Genomic DNA, 15,151 nt, shown 5'->3' with positions numbered 1-15,151 from the left:
GGGTTTTTTCCCATTCCTTTTGTTCTTCAGGATACATAATGAAGAATGCTCCAGCTTTGCCAGTTAATTGCTTCATGGCTGTTATTTGTCAATTTGCCAGCAGGTTTCTGCTTAACTGCTGCTATTTGACATTGCTGAAACACAAATGCAGAATGATTGAGTTGCCAACATATCATTGAGTCTTCTGCAAGGGGGATTTTCAGCATATTAACGCTTCAGGCTTTCACGTCAGTATTGATTGCTGAAATAGAAAAGAAACCTTTGGCAGTATTCAGCATCGTGCCAGCATGGATTTAGTAGCAGGAAAAAGAAACTGGCTGTTGCCATTGACTGTGACTTCATCCCTTCCTTTCTTCCTTTCTTAATTTTTTTATTTCTGTACACATCCACACAGAGTTTTAAAATTTAGTACACATCATAGGCAAATGCCAGTTAGCCTCACAATAAACCAGCAGGGCAAATCAACTACTTGATGCCATCAGATGTCGAAGCTGTTTAATTTTGCAGCCACCTGCATTATGCATGACCAGATTTCATGGCAGCTGGGGAGGGGGTTGATGGCAGGGGTTCCTCACAATGAAGCACAGGTCAAGAGCTGACTTGGAGGAAGGCAATGGGGTGATGGTCTCTGCTGAGCTCCTCATGGGACAGCCAGGCTGCCACCACATTGGTCCCTGGATGCAGGAATGGCCATTGTGAAGCTGAGTGGCATGGGGAGAGAAGCAGCATGATGCTGCTGGGGCCAGGCTTGGAAGGGGAGTTAGTTCCCCTCCATGGATGTAGTGAGGCAGAAGATGCCAAGATGGGGCCCCATGGATGAGCAGGGACTTAGGTGGTGGAGCAGGGGATGAAGTACATGCTGAGGGTGTAGTGCAGAGGCTCAGTGTTGTCCACCAGCAGTTGCTGTAGCAGTGCTCATCCATGGCAGGGGCACAGGAAGGGTAAGGAGGTTTTGCTCTTCTCAAGCAGGAAGCAAGAAGAAGCGTGAGCCTCCTGCAGTTGTTAGAGAAACACCTCTAAGTGCTTTGCCTCGCCTGAACCTTTCCTGGCTCTGCTTTGCTGTAGTCTGATCTCTGGGATGATACTTTGTATCCTGGTTTAGATTAGAAGGTTTTGTAGGAAGGACCACCTGGGCATTCTGAAGGTGGTGATTTCTGACTGAAATGCTGCTGCGTGGAACAAAGACCTGAGGGGAAATAGGACAGGGCATGAGCCGAGGTTTTGAACATAAAATGGGAAGGACGTGCTCACCAGCAGGGCTTGGGGAGTTTGAATGTCAGTCGGATATCAGAAAGTCAAGTGAAGAAGAGGAGAGTGGATAGGCCAGAATTGTCTGCACAAAGATTGACAGTGAGGAAGATAATCAGGATCAGAGGAAGATTTCTAAGAACCACATTACAATTAGCAACAGCAGCAGAGATTGTTTTTATTCTATTTCTGAAAGATGCTTAATGATCTCTCCTTTCAGATGTAGTTCAGAGGAACTTTGTGAATCTGATCTGCTTCTCACTTATGAACTAACCAAAAATAGGAATACTAAAGGGAAACTTACAAAAATATGCTTCTTAGGAACCATTAATATAATGTGACCATGAAAAGTCCACTGAAAGCTGGATCTTTTGGCCAGAATATATAATGAAAGAAGCTTCAAGAGTTTATCTTGAGTGTTTGGGGTTGGTTGGGTGGTTGGGGATATTTTGGTTTCTTTGTGTTTTGTTTTGTTGGGTTTTTTTAATGGTAATTGTGATATTAAATGTCTCTCTTTGGTTGATTTGAGCACACAGTTAAAGCTTTAGAACTGAACAAGTAGCTTTATTTGAAAATTATTAGAGTACACTGATACCTGGGCCACAGTAAATGCAAGGTTTACATGGGATGCTCAAATCAAAATGATTTGAGAGCCTTAGTGAAAGGCTGGCAAATGTCTCAATTTTTCAGTAGGAGGTTATCTTTTCCAGTAAACAGCATGTTCACCTTAAAAATGCCTCTACAGAGTTTTTAGTTGAAAAGCTGTGATTCAGAATTAGAAAAGCTGTAGCTGATAATTGGAATAGTTTGTTTTAGACGTTCTTCCCACTGTCAGTTGCCCAGATCTTCTCTGTGTAGGACAACTCCTAGATGGTCCGCAGATAAGCCCATGAAAGAGAATCGGAACACAAGCACTTAAACTGCAAATTCCCGCATTAAGGCCTCCAGATAAAACAATGCCACATTTCAAATTTATGTCTGGCAGTTAGTTTGTTTTTCTCAAAAATATTCATTTGCATCAGGTGAAGGTAAAAACAGGGACCTGAATCATCTTCTAGCCAGACCAACTAATTATCAATAAAAAACCAGCATGTATTGCAGAAGAATTACATTGATGAAGTGTGCAATGGAGTAAAATCCACTTTCTTTTCTGTAGCACTGGGGGCTGTTGCCTTTTTACACAGTAAAATGAAGCTTGGGAAGAGAAAGCGGCTAAAAAGTAAAGAAAGTGATCTGCCCTTGAATTTCTACAAAGATCTTGGGAATACGAAGGTCCCATCTAGGGTAAAGTGATGCAGAGCGTGTATGCCAGGCATGTTTCTGGATCAGCAGTGTGCACCTGGCAGAAGTCTTACTCTTACTTTGATAAATTGTCTTCTCCCAGCATGAATTAAAGTAATGGTTCTTTTATTTCTAAATTACTACAAGGCTCTGTAGTCTTTCAGCTTAGTGTGGGGTTTTTTTCTAGTTTCAAATGAGTAATGCAATCTATGCCTTACCTAAGGAGTTTGATGGTACTGTATGCTTAATCTTTAAAATGCTGTGTAGGGGGGCAAAGCTTTGCTTTCAAGGAAAATAACCATCCTGGCAGAGAGAAAAATATCTGTTGGATGCTGCCACTGATTTGGCAGAGACTGTTTGAGGATTTGTTAGCTGGCTGTTGATTGTATGCTTTTTTAGTTATGTTTGAAGGAGTTTCCAAAATAACTGGTCTTTAAGTGGGTAGCTCCATTTAGATACAGCACAATCCAGAAGAATACAGAGGATTTGCAGAGGAACTGCAAATTGCTAATGAGAAAAGTTAGAACTCGGGACACATCTGAATGAAATTAAATCCCCCTCCAGACAACACGGATAGTGCTCTGAAGAGCTGTGCCTCTTTGCCTGTCTCCTTCACTGTGGGCTGTAGGCAAGAAGATCTGTCACACAGCATTCCAAGACCTGCACAGCTACTAAAGCCTTTCCTAATAAAAATGAGTAAGTTAACGCCTGTGTGTGAAGGTGCATTGAAGAAAGTTACTCTTTGATCAGTGTGGAGTGTGCCTGCCGCAGTGACCATCTGGCGCCCAGAAGCGGGCGGAGGCGCCGGCAGGCAGTGCAGGCAGTGGGCTGTGCTTCACCTCCTGCCAAAAGATGCTGGTGTAAGAGCATGAAACCCACCCCACCAGAGCAGGTCCATTTAATGCACCCATCGGAATTGAAAAATGCCTCTGCTTGTGGCTTTAACAAATACCATGAAAAGTCATCCCAGCATCTCATTTTCTGGAAGTGCAGTGTTTCTGTCGGGCCACTCCACCTTCCCCCCTGGGGAAAGCATCTGAGTGTTATTTTAGGCACAGGAATGTCATCCAGAAGTACAGACATAAGGAGCACCTGGGGGAATACCAAGGTGTTTTATTAAATATAGCTTTACTTTTTCATTGTCTGTATAGGACACCCCATTGACAAGCATGATTCACAGCAGGGAACAGACTACTCAAAGGCATGTGTATGCAAAGAAAAATGTGTCATTTTCGTAACTACAAATCTGAAAAAAAAAAGATTCTTACAGAAAGTTAATTTTAAAGGGCTTCTCTAACACCCCTTGTATTATGTGCTGCTATATATTTGCAAGCTGATTCTTAGTTCAAGTTAAATAAAATGAAAAATGGTATAGGATAATACAGCAATACACCTTTTCCACTCCACAGCAATACACCTTTTCCACTCCACTCCAGTATGGGTTAAAGAACTGTTATAGGACCAAAGCAGCAGGAAGTTGTGTCCAACACAAATACCCTCACTCAGCAAGTAGATGGGGAGGACAGGGGCTGCATAAACCAGTACTTCCACCAAAACGTTGTCCAGCTGTTCCACACACAGTCCTAGCCTGGGTGAGATAACCTATCTTTCACTGGGACAAAATGAACTCTGGGAAGAATTCTTCACACTCAAGTGGCTTCCATCAAATAGGTTTCACTCTTTTATCATACCAAACAATGACCTTCTTAGGCTTTTTTTTTCATGGGCCATGATTTTTTCTTAAGTTTGTTTAATTTTTTTAATGACAGTGAAAGCTTCAGAGTTCTTTTTAGTTCTAAAAGAAAGATTTGGGGCCTTCTGCCTATTCCACTTTTCCACAAGGACATTAATTCATAAGCAACAAAGAATATTATAACTGTTTACAGTAGTCCTCAGTGAGTAGCATGAGACTGGGGGATTTTGAAAGAAATAAAGAGTATTTGGTTACAGAATCAAAAGCTAAACAAAAGGCTACAAACTCAAAAATGTTTGGAGTTGCTCAAACAAATGCGATGAAAAATTACCAATTTGCCAGCTTTTATAACCCTGTGAATGATCAAGCATGTATTGTTTTGTCTCTCTTCTGAGCTTCAGAAACCAAAGCAACCCTGAAGGTCAAAATGCCTAATATTTTACTTTTTGACATGTCCAAGTTTAGTTGCTTAAACATATAGTTCTGCTTGCATAGAATATTTTGCAAATTAAGCGAGGCTGATTGGTGGTGTAAGAAGTACTGCAGGTTTCAGCTGAGCTACATGAGCTGGACAGTGCCTACTCTGATGTAACACACCTACCTTCTCAGGCTTATCATCACGTGCATCCTAGGTTTCCTGAGATCCAGGGTATAGCATTGTGTGGCAGTCATTGGGGTAATTTGGTAAATGATCATGGTGATCAGTTTGCTTCTAGCTCAATAGTGACTCTAAGAATGATATTGGTGCTGGCTGGAGATTGCTTAAAGGTGTTTGTTTTGTTTCCCCAGAGTGTTTCTCAGCTTCCCTATGGAAAAGCCCTGTACACGTATGAGGGAAAGGAGCCTGGTGACCTCAAGTTTAACAAGGGGGACATCATCATCCTGCGGCGCAAGGTGGACGAGAACTGGTACCATGGGGAGCTCAATGGCAACCACGGCTTCTTCCCCGCCAGCTATATCCAGTGCATCAAGCCCCTCCCACAAGCTCCACCTCAGGGCAAAGCACTTTACGACTTTGAAATAAAGGATAAAGATCAAGACAAGGATTGTCTGACCTTCACCAAGGTAGGGGAATAGTTTTTTTAAAAATGTTCAGAAGTCTGCTTTGGTAGGGAGTGATGGGGCACGTGTGGTGCTGGCAGCTGAGCCAGGAGCGCAGGGGTACTAGGACTGCTGGGACACCTTCCTGGTCTTCCTGGCCTCCCTGGCCTATCCTGCACCCTGTGAGATTGTGCCATGAATAGCAAGGCTGGTGTAAAGCTAGTGAAGCTCAACAAGTAGAACTGGCTACATGCTCTCTGAGAATATTTTTCCCTCTAAAAAGCATGCATTTCATCTGCATTTAAATGTTCCCCAAGAATTACTCACATTTCAGGAAAAAAAACCCTAATGGAAATGTGTCTTTTAATGTTCCTTATTGAATCAGATGTTCCAGTGTTTTAAAGTTGCATTCAGCTTCAAAATGTGTATTGCATCATACCATATACCAATTAGCAATTGAAATACACTATCATCATAATAGTATTTCCTATTTTAAGACCATAAAGACAGTAAAAAGCAGACATTTTAAAAACAGTCTTTGGTGGATTTTTTTTTAACCAAAATGTTTAATAAATTCCCATTGGAATGACAGAAAACCAAGATATTGTAATTTCCTTTGGATTTAAAATGTCACGTTTTTCCTTTCACCCCCACCTCCCCACCTGCTTTTTGCCTCCCACTCCCCTCCCTAGCAATTTGTGTTGACCTTAGATGGGTTTCATGGATATCAAGAAACTCACAGTAAAATAAAGCCCTATTGTTAATTTATGGCAGTGAATGCCATGGAGAACCTGTTCATTGTCATTTTCTGTTTTATTTCAGCTGTCTGTGGCTGTTACAGTATCACATAAAGTAATAACAGTTATGCTGAAAATGAATATGAAATAGACGATAAAAATATCCTTCACCAGGATTTTACTGACCTCCTCTTTTGAAGCTACTTATTATAGCTGAATGAATTATTTGCAGCATATAATTTTCTCACCGAATGTAACATCTTTTTCCCTCATGCAGTGTTTCTCAGCAGAATGCAATTTCCTAGACTGTATACTTTCTCATATTTATTTAACAAAGGATTTGTAAGCACTTTTGTTCCGTAGCAAGTGAAGTGTTTGATTGCAAACACTGCAAACCCTGCGACTAGCCAGCCTCCCTGGAGCCATGAATCTCTGCAAGAAAGTGGGCTGCTTAGTGAGAAGTAACAGCCCTGCACTAACAGAAAGTTAGCCACAAGTTACCTCTGAGACCTTATCAGTAAATATATATTTTCTGGTGCGTTGTTTTTCTCGCTGCCTGCCCAGAGGTACACTGGTGACTTCTCTGAGATGCAGTCTTCCTTGACTGCTAAAAATATTCCTTGCTTGCTCAGTCTTAAGAAATTTAATAGGTATGCCAGGCAGTTGTGGTCTTTTTTGTTACAGCAGGTTCTTTCCTAGACACTTTTTTATTTGATATATTTGGTGCCATATATTAGAAAACCTCCTTTACAATAACTGACTTTGTATAGTGATAGTTCTCATTTTCTCAGCTGTCCAATGTCATTCTCACATGGAGCATTTCTTCCTGCTGTACAGCTCTACTCTCAATCTCTCAATTTTCCTTGTTTTCACCTCTCATGTTACTGTTGGCATCCTTTTATCCCTGATGACTGTGTTTTCCCCTAGGGGGTTTGGTTTCTCTTCTATTGCTATTTTCTTCCTTAGCTCCTTCCACTACACACACTGTCACCTTGTAACAGTTTTTATGTCCTGCCTATTGTTCTCCCTGACAGTGAATAATCTATTTTTCATCTTGGGACTTCACCGTCATGTTTTCATCAGTTTTCTCAATGCTAATTTTAGCTGTCACCTGTGCTGATGAAGGTTCCTGTTTAGCCCAGATTATAGATCATCTGCTGATGCAGTCAGTTCCTCTGCACAGAGTCCTGAGCACTGCAGTGCTGTAGATGTGATTTGTCACTTTGAGCAATATGCATCACCTGAATGTCTCAGTTTGCATCTGAAGATGCTGGACCAGGTCTCAGTTTCATTTACACTATTTGTTCCTTCCTCTGGCAGAGAGGTTATATTGGCATAACATTTATACAAATTAATATAACCTATTTGTGTACTGCAACTCATTTAAGGCTACCAGACACTTGTGATTGGATTTTACCTATAAACATATAATAAAGAAGAGTTTTCCTCCAAAGAGAAGCTATAAGAAGGAAACTCAAACTTAGGGATATTCTGTATCATTTTGGTTTGTCGTTCGATTGCTGGGCTTTGCTTTTTCCCATCCCCCTTGTTACTATGCACTCAGAATATGTACTGGTACAGTAAAAGAAAACAAAGGAAGGATATTTGGTGTTTCCTCTTACTAATTTGTTTTGTTACATTTTTCAAAATGAAAATGTTTCGTTGTTCCAGATGTGTATTGCAAGGAAATGAAGTCTACTTTACACAGATCTTCATGAGGAGTGCTGCAGGGTGTTTCTGCCATTTATGTATTTTCATCTCCTGTAGGTACAACACTCTCCAAATAAAAGGCCAAAGATGTAAATGTAATAATTTTTATGTGTAAGAATAAAATCAGGAGAGGCAGAGAAAAATCCGTCTTGAGTATCCAGTGCAAAAAAGAAAGCTCCCGCATTCTTTTACACCACTTGGACTGCTCCCTCAAGTCCTGTTCCCAGAGAAGCCATACATACAGGCATAGGGTCTCACCTCTGTTCTCTCCTCTGTGCTGTCTGTAAGATGATAGAACTTACCCAGATTTCCTACTTAATATGTTTTCCCTCAGTGTTTGGTAGTGATTAGCCAAACCAGGCAGTTATTTTTTCTCTGTAACAACTTGTTCCAGCCTTGCGTCAACTATGGACCAATTTAATGCTAGAAGTTTCAGAAGTTCTACTCCTGATGTTCTCTAGTGTGCTTGGGATCATGCTGTGGCCTACAGAGCCTAATTCCATGCTCTTGGGATATACTTACTGGTTCAGCTTTCTAATCTCTCCTAACGTGGTATCACAGTATGGACATGGGATCCTGCTGTCTCTGTTTTAAAAAATAATCTATCCTTCTCTGGGCTGTGAATGCTGGTACAAACCGTGCAAGAGGATTCTGCTCTCAGGTATAGCAGTGCAAATCTGAAGTTGTTGTGTTCTATTTTAAGTAGTTGCATGGTTGTCTGTGTAGCTGCTCCAGACTTACACTGAGTCCAGTTTTAGCCCACACGTTTGTTTTGGTGTTTGACTGCCCTTTGCATGCATCTTCACATGCCCATCAGAAGGCTGAGCGATGCTGGTCGATGAGTCTCAAACCTGTCAAGGTAGCATCAATTGTTCCCCATGCTTCATTGCTCATCACATTTTTAATAACATCAACTGTTTCCCTCATTTTCCACTACTTTCGTTCACAGCCCACAGTGATTTCTAACAAGAACCGTGCCAATCTTAGAACCATCACGTCCAATACTTGTTCCTGGCTGTGGAGCAGCCCCTTAGCACTCAGTTCCAGTAGCATTTGCTGTTCACAGAGGGACCATCCCAGCAATAGCTGGTGACAGGGATTCTTATGCCAGCTGGCAAGCGCTGTCGCAGGACTCAACAAGCACCACGTGGTGCCATCCTGCCATCGCTGCGATCTCCCCAGTGCTCTAGATGGAGTAGTTATCTCTGCAGAATAGCAGGCACAGCTGCTCTGTATTGCTTCGTTAATGACCATTAATGACTGGAATAAAAATCAGGCTGTGAATCATGACTGTTATTGGACACAATTTTGTGCTGTTTTCTCAGCAAAAGGTTTCATTTCTCTGTCCATCAGACAGCTTTCTATGTGAATTATCTTTGACTTCTTTTCTGATAATGATTATAAACTGGAACTGCAGGTCCCACATGCCTGTCACACGGCTGATCCAGCCCTGATGAATAGAGAGAAGCTCAAGCAAAAAGGAGAGAGCAAATAATTAAAGGGTCTAGCAACAGGCATAAAAGGAGCACGACATATCTTTGTCCAAACTACAGTGGATACCATTGGCTTTTGAAATGAGATTTGAGGCTTGGATTCCTTTATGCTGCCTGGAAATCAATTTAGTCAATGTGAAATAGTGAAGTGGTATGCCAAGAGATCTGTGACGTTTTGCTATTCATGATCCTTTTGGGAACCTTTCTAGGAATTTATAAGTAGCACGGCTATCGAACTAATATAAGGTTCTAAAACAGTTCATGCTGAAGCTTTCACCAGTTCACAGTATAGAAATGTTGTTGGCTGCAAATTCAAAGAAACTTTCTAGTATTAAAAAAAAATTCAAAAGATTTTTTGGGATTTGCTGTAATTCTGAAGATTTTCAACACCCTTCTTAAAACTAATTATGTAATGGAATTCTCAAGAATTTGCACTTTGCTCTCCCACAAAGATACTAATTTTGAATGTCAGCATATCTCAGGATGCATTTCTCATATATGACCATATTCAGCAGCCAGACTTGGCTGAGCTGAACGAAGTCCAGTGTATGGAAATGCTTCCAGATTTCATACATCCATGGAAGGTAAAGTTGAAAGGGATCTTCAAAGGTCAGACATTCCTCACCCCATCCTTGAGCAAAGTCAACATAGGATAAACCTTTCCTTCCAGGTGTCTGTACAGCCTGCTCCAGAGATGGGATTGCACAGTGCCTCTAGCAAAATCTGGTCAAAAGCTTCTGGAGTTTTACAATTTAATTTTTTTTTCCTTAATTTCTTACATGTGTAAATAGTTGCAAATATATATACATTTATATGCAGTGCTGGGTTAACAGTTGGTCTCAGTTGTCTTAGAGGTCCTTTGTAACCCGAGCAATCTATGACTCTATTCATACCCATGTGTATGCACTTACACACACATAAGATTATATATGTGCATGAAGTGTAGACTACATCACATTTTGTGTTCTTCAAAAGCTCTTTTAGGGAAATAGCTGAGCAAATATAAAAAGTAGGAACATTCATAGCAGGTCCCTGAAGTGATGCAGTCTTTTCCTTGTTTGCACCCTTTACCTAGATTCTAAATTTATGCTAATCGGTCTTTTGTAAGAGTGTGTGGAAGCTTTGCAGAGATGAATTACTGTCAGTTCTTTAAACAGATCAAAAATAGTCTGTGCAGACAGGGCTTTGGAAGGGAATGCTATCTGTTTCTTCAGGAAATTAAATGCACAAATTCTTTTTGCATCCTTCCAGCTGTAATAAATAGCTGAAGGACTCAGTTTGTAGCCATTTCTATGAGCTTTCCCCTAATGGATCATTCAGATGAATAATGCAAAGGAAACATTTAAACTATTTCAGAGTGCATGTATTCAAAATGCACATGTTCAAAAACTACAAAGTACATCGCATCACATCTCAGTTCTGTCATTTTTCTATCAAGGCAAATCCATGGTCTGAACATCCTGGATCAGGAATTTGTGGGAGGTTTTTCTATGTGAGAAGTAGCTGCAAGAAAAAACAGCTGCCCATTGCCTGGCCATTTTAAATCAGTGTCTTGTTACATGGAGTATGGTAGACCATACATAGCTCTTCTTCTCACAGAGTGAATAGCGGAAATAAAGCAAGATCAGCAGGGAACTCTGTCTCAGCTTTCTGGAGGAAGAGATTTCCTTCTTTTTTGTAAATTTCTGCACAGGAGCAGAGGAAGAATGGATGCCATGAGGAAAGAAAGCTGACTTCCCAGCTTCTCTCAGCCCACTCCTTCCTTTTCTTATAGGAGATCTGAGCATCCACACAGAGCCCCGTTGAGAGGGTCACCTTCCACAGCTGTTGTAGAAAGCGGTGCTGGTTTAAGCCTGGGTTTAGTATGATGACCCCAGAAGAAAGGGATGGTAGCAGAAATCCATTGACAAACTGAGTAGTTCAAACTGGGAAAAGTCAGGGTTTTGTTCTACTCACTGGAGCTTTCCTAATGACTTGTACATTCTGAGTGTGAACTATAACGAATGAAAATTTGAGCACTATGAATCTGGTCTGTACTTTGCTTTATCTCTTGTTTTATAATCACAGAGAAGTTTATCATCTGCTGAAATTCTTATAAGGTCCCCTAGATTAAATATAATATCAAAATGCCATTGGTTTTAGAAGATTAACTTGTATCTAAACTGAAGCTGATCCAACAGGTGAATGCAATTTAGTTTTTTGACCTGTTATCTTTGGCTTTTTATCTGCTTTGCAGTTTTACCTTATAATATTTTTTTAAAGAAAAACTGACATTCGGTGTGCCAGCAGTGTAGGCTTGTTGCTGAGCACCTTGTACTATTCCTTGATGGAAGTGTTTCCAGGACTACCTGTGCTGTACTGGTGCTTCCCTTTGAATTGTGTTCCAGAGGAGACAAGCATCACAATAGACCCTTGGATGCACAGGGACAACTTCATGCTGAGGAGTTTTCACCTATGATTTTTAGATGACCTCTTGGGTCAGACATTCTTCTCTCCCCTAATGAAGCCAAGAGTTACCTATTCCCACCTGCTGTGCCCAGACCCTTGCAGCTGCTGACAGCCAGCATGAGCTGCACCAGTCTGCAGGGTGCTTCAGTGCACTTTGAATGGGATACCTGGGATAAGATGCTGGGCCAGGGATGCTGCTAGCCCAGGATACAGGAAACACTTTTACCTGGCTTATGACCTCCTCTGTCTACTCACTTTCTAAGCTATTGTGTGGGTATACAAAAATTGGCATCTTTCTATTGAAAATATTTGATTATGTATTTTCTCTCTCTCTGATTTTAGGATGAAATTTTGACAGTCATCAGGAGGGTGGATGACAATTGGGCAGAAGGAATGCTGGGTGACAAGATTGGCATTTTCCCTATCCTCTATGTTGAGGTAAGTTTATAACACATGGTGGTGGATGCTGGTCTTGAAATCTTGTGGGGGTTTTGTGCCTACAAGGGCAGGATAACCTCAAATATTCTTATTTGAGAAGGATAAACTAAAACACAATTACTGAAAAGGGAGTTTTTTGGTTGCTGTCTGCTAAGGCACTATGGGGGTACACCCAATTCAATTTAAAGTGGTCAGCAAAATATGCTCCATTAACTCCTTGCCAAGGCTTCCCCTTTGGTGTAATCTCCACAGTGCACAGGGGAAATATGGGAGGATGATTGTAGTTGGGATACCTTGCACACACCTGAGGAGAGATGTGAGTTTTGGGCTGGTGGAGAGAAGCAGTGCAGGTTCAGCTGTGATCTAAATGGACAGACCTTCAGAGTGGTGCTGAGAGTGTCCTCTGCCTCAGCAAGGGCTCAGGCACCTCCACCCATGTGCCAAAGGGCTCTCATTCCATGTGTGCCAGACCCATCTTTATCTTGAGCTCTTCCCTGTTGTAATTTCCACAGGATTCTTATTTCAGAGTAAATGCTGAGACTTCACTTCCTCTGTGCACACCTGTGGTTCCACCTCTTCCCACTGCTGCCCTCCTCCTGCTGGTGGTGCCCTTCCAGTCAGACGTTGCTTGGGACCAGGGCTGCAGCCAGCAGTGGTGGCCCTCCTGGTGCAACTCTGTTGTCCAGGTGCCAGGCAGTGTCTTCAAGGCTCTTTCCTCCCTCATGGGTGAACCAGGGGTGCAAGGAGCAGATGGGCACCCCATGGATGTGTATTTTTCCAAGGTGCTGCCACTTTGCACCCAGTACTCAGAGCAGTATCACCCTAACTCTGCTTCCAGACGTTGTCTAGTGCCTCTCTTCAGTGAAGAATCTCTTGTGCCCACAGCAGAGCCTGCTTTACTGTGTGTGGTTCTGGTGCCTGCCTCTGAAATTACTTCTCCAGTTTTCTTAGTTAGTGACTGGCGACAAAATAGAGATAATTAGTGCCTGACTACCTAATTATTAACTCCGACAATGACCAATTTGGAATAAACCGTCATTAATATACATTGCATTCCCACAGTTGACAAGAACAATAATATTAACACCAGAATGTGTAGGAGCTGTTATTGGGAAACCAGCTGCCTCACATAAGTTAATGACTAGTTTTCTTTTATTCTGAATGTGTGAGACATGTTCAGTTTGTTGTGATTAAATGAGAAAGCTGGATTTCTCCCAGATTTCATCCTTTCCCCCTTCTTTTTTTTTGTCTGGGAAAGTGCAATGTTACTGTCCTGAATTTTGCTGCAGAAGGAGTGAACTGGGGATCTCTGCACAGCCAGGCACCATTGCACCTCACCACCTTTCTCCCCTCTAGTTCCACCTGTAGGCTGGCACTGCCTACACACTGCGCAGCATCCTGATCCTTCTCCCACTCCTAGCTATCTGTTCTCCATAATTACTGCTCTTGAAGGATGAAGAGCTCATAACCTCAGAAGAACAGCCTGTAGAGAAGTCTTGCTGAAGACTTGCTGAGGTTCTCCAAGCACTAGAACATCCTGAGTGGCCATGGAGGAGCAGGAGGTAGAGCTGTACAGGGTCAGAACAGCGATGCTTGCAGATTCTAAAGAGATGCAAGCAGCCAGGGAGCCAGCACCAGGGGCCAAGAACACGTGTAGGAAGGTCTGCATGCATATACATTCATACCAGACACACACACAGAGTAGGTAAAATAAGTACAATTGTATAGACTTATGTGTATATTCATGTGTATACACATACATGTATTCTATCTGTATAAATTTGAAATCTGGAGACTTGAAAGGCCTATTCAAATGAGATGTTTGGGTGCCATGGCCATAATATTTGTGCAGTGGTTTGTAAAACCAAAGGGAAGTGATCCTCCAGACTACAATATTGGACACCTATTTCAACCACATAGTGGATGAAGGCCTTGTTCTGAATATGAGATGAGCTTATGCAAGTATTCAAGTCACACAATTATGTTGCTCTTGCCAGCTTCAGATGTTACTTTGCATTAAAAATTAAAAGGAAACAGCAGGTCAAGTCCCAAAGAAGTTTTGAAAATCTCAGTGCTGATATTTTAAAATAAATCCATTAAACAAGTAGTACTTGAATCTAAAAACACTCCTCAAGTCTGTCTAAATCCATTAAGTGGTTTTCAAAATCTTGGCAAAATATGTAGAATAAGCAAAGTTTAATTCTCACAGTAGCCTTCCATTTGTGTCAGTTGATTGGCTGAAGTGTGTGGGATTTCACATGGCATCCTAAGCCCTGCACTCTGGACAGAGTGAATTCCAGCTTGGCAGGCTCTGATGTCCCCAGTTGCTCCCACGGCCCAGACAAGAGCTCTTACCCTTGCTATGCAAGCCAGAGCTTTGGAAAACAAGCCGGTCACTTTGAGGATCTCAGGGTTTAGCATGCCAGGGCTACAAACAGTGCTTATAATCCTTGTTGTGGCTCCCTGTGGCAACACTTTGTCCTGGCAATGTGCTGCCATACCCTTCACACAGGTGCTTGCACAAAAGGCTTTTGCAGGGCTTACAAATCTTTTGCAGTGGATGGTGAAGAGGGGTGGTTAGCAAATTCCTCATCAGGATCACCTCCTTTCTGTAAAGGAAGCCCAGAAAGACAGCTTTTAGAGCCAGACCCTGGTGGCAGAAAGAGCCACAAAAACCAGCAGACATCAAAATATACCTTGCCCCTGCAGTGTTTTAGAAAGTCTCTATCTCAGCATTGTGTTTGGTTGTCTGTACAGCCATATGAGTGTAATGTGCATGGATCTTATTCTTGATTCCTTACAAGTGTTTAACAAGAGTGCTTGCACATCTGCAGAGAGGCTTTTTCCTGCCTCTGTAGTATCATCTCTGTCCCAACCTCAGAGCAGCTACAAGTGGATAAGGAACAAATATTCACAGCTCACAATGATTACTTTTACAGCACGAGTCACAAACAATATGTTCTGTCAGGGAGAGTTGGGACTATTGTTTCTTCTTACTTTGTTGCTGTCCTTCATCTTCAGTAGAAGGCACTTGGGCTGATAACTTATGTTTTAATTTGTCT

General features: G+C 41.8%; 1 protein-coding gene across 4 annotated transcripts in view; it reads left to right on the top strand.

Moving 5' to 3' along the window:
* The window catches only part of SH3RF3 (SH3 domain containing ring finger 3), a 247,216-nt gene that overhangs the window by 149,798 nt on the left and 82,267 nt on the right, over window positions 1-15,151 (top strand). For all 4 annotated transcript variants that reach the window (XM_068180247.1, XM_068180248.1, XM_068180249.1 and 1 more), the window contains exons 2-3: window positions 5,012-5,287; window positions 11,994-12,089. In XM_068180247.1, coding sequence (XP_068036348.1) covers window positions 5,012-5,287; window positions 11,994-12,089 — 372 coding nt within the window. The remainder of the gene's footprint in view (window positions 1-5,011; window positions 5,288-11,993; window positions 12,090-15,151) is intronic.

Source organism: Anomalospiza imberbis, chromosome 2 (assembly GCF_031753505.1).
Source record: "Anomalospiza imberbis isolate Cuckoo-Finch-1a 21T00152 chromosome 2, ASM3175350v1, whole genome shotgun sequence".
Taxonomy (NCBI): Eukaryota; Metazoa; Chordata; class Aves; order Passeriformes; family Viduidae; genus Anomalospiza; species Anomalospiza imberbis.
This window is presented reverse-complemented; position numbering and strand designations above follow the sequence as displayed.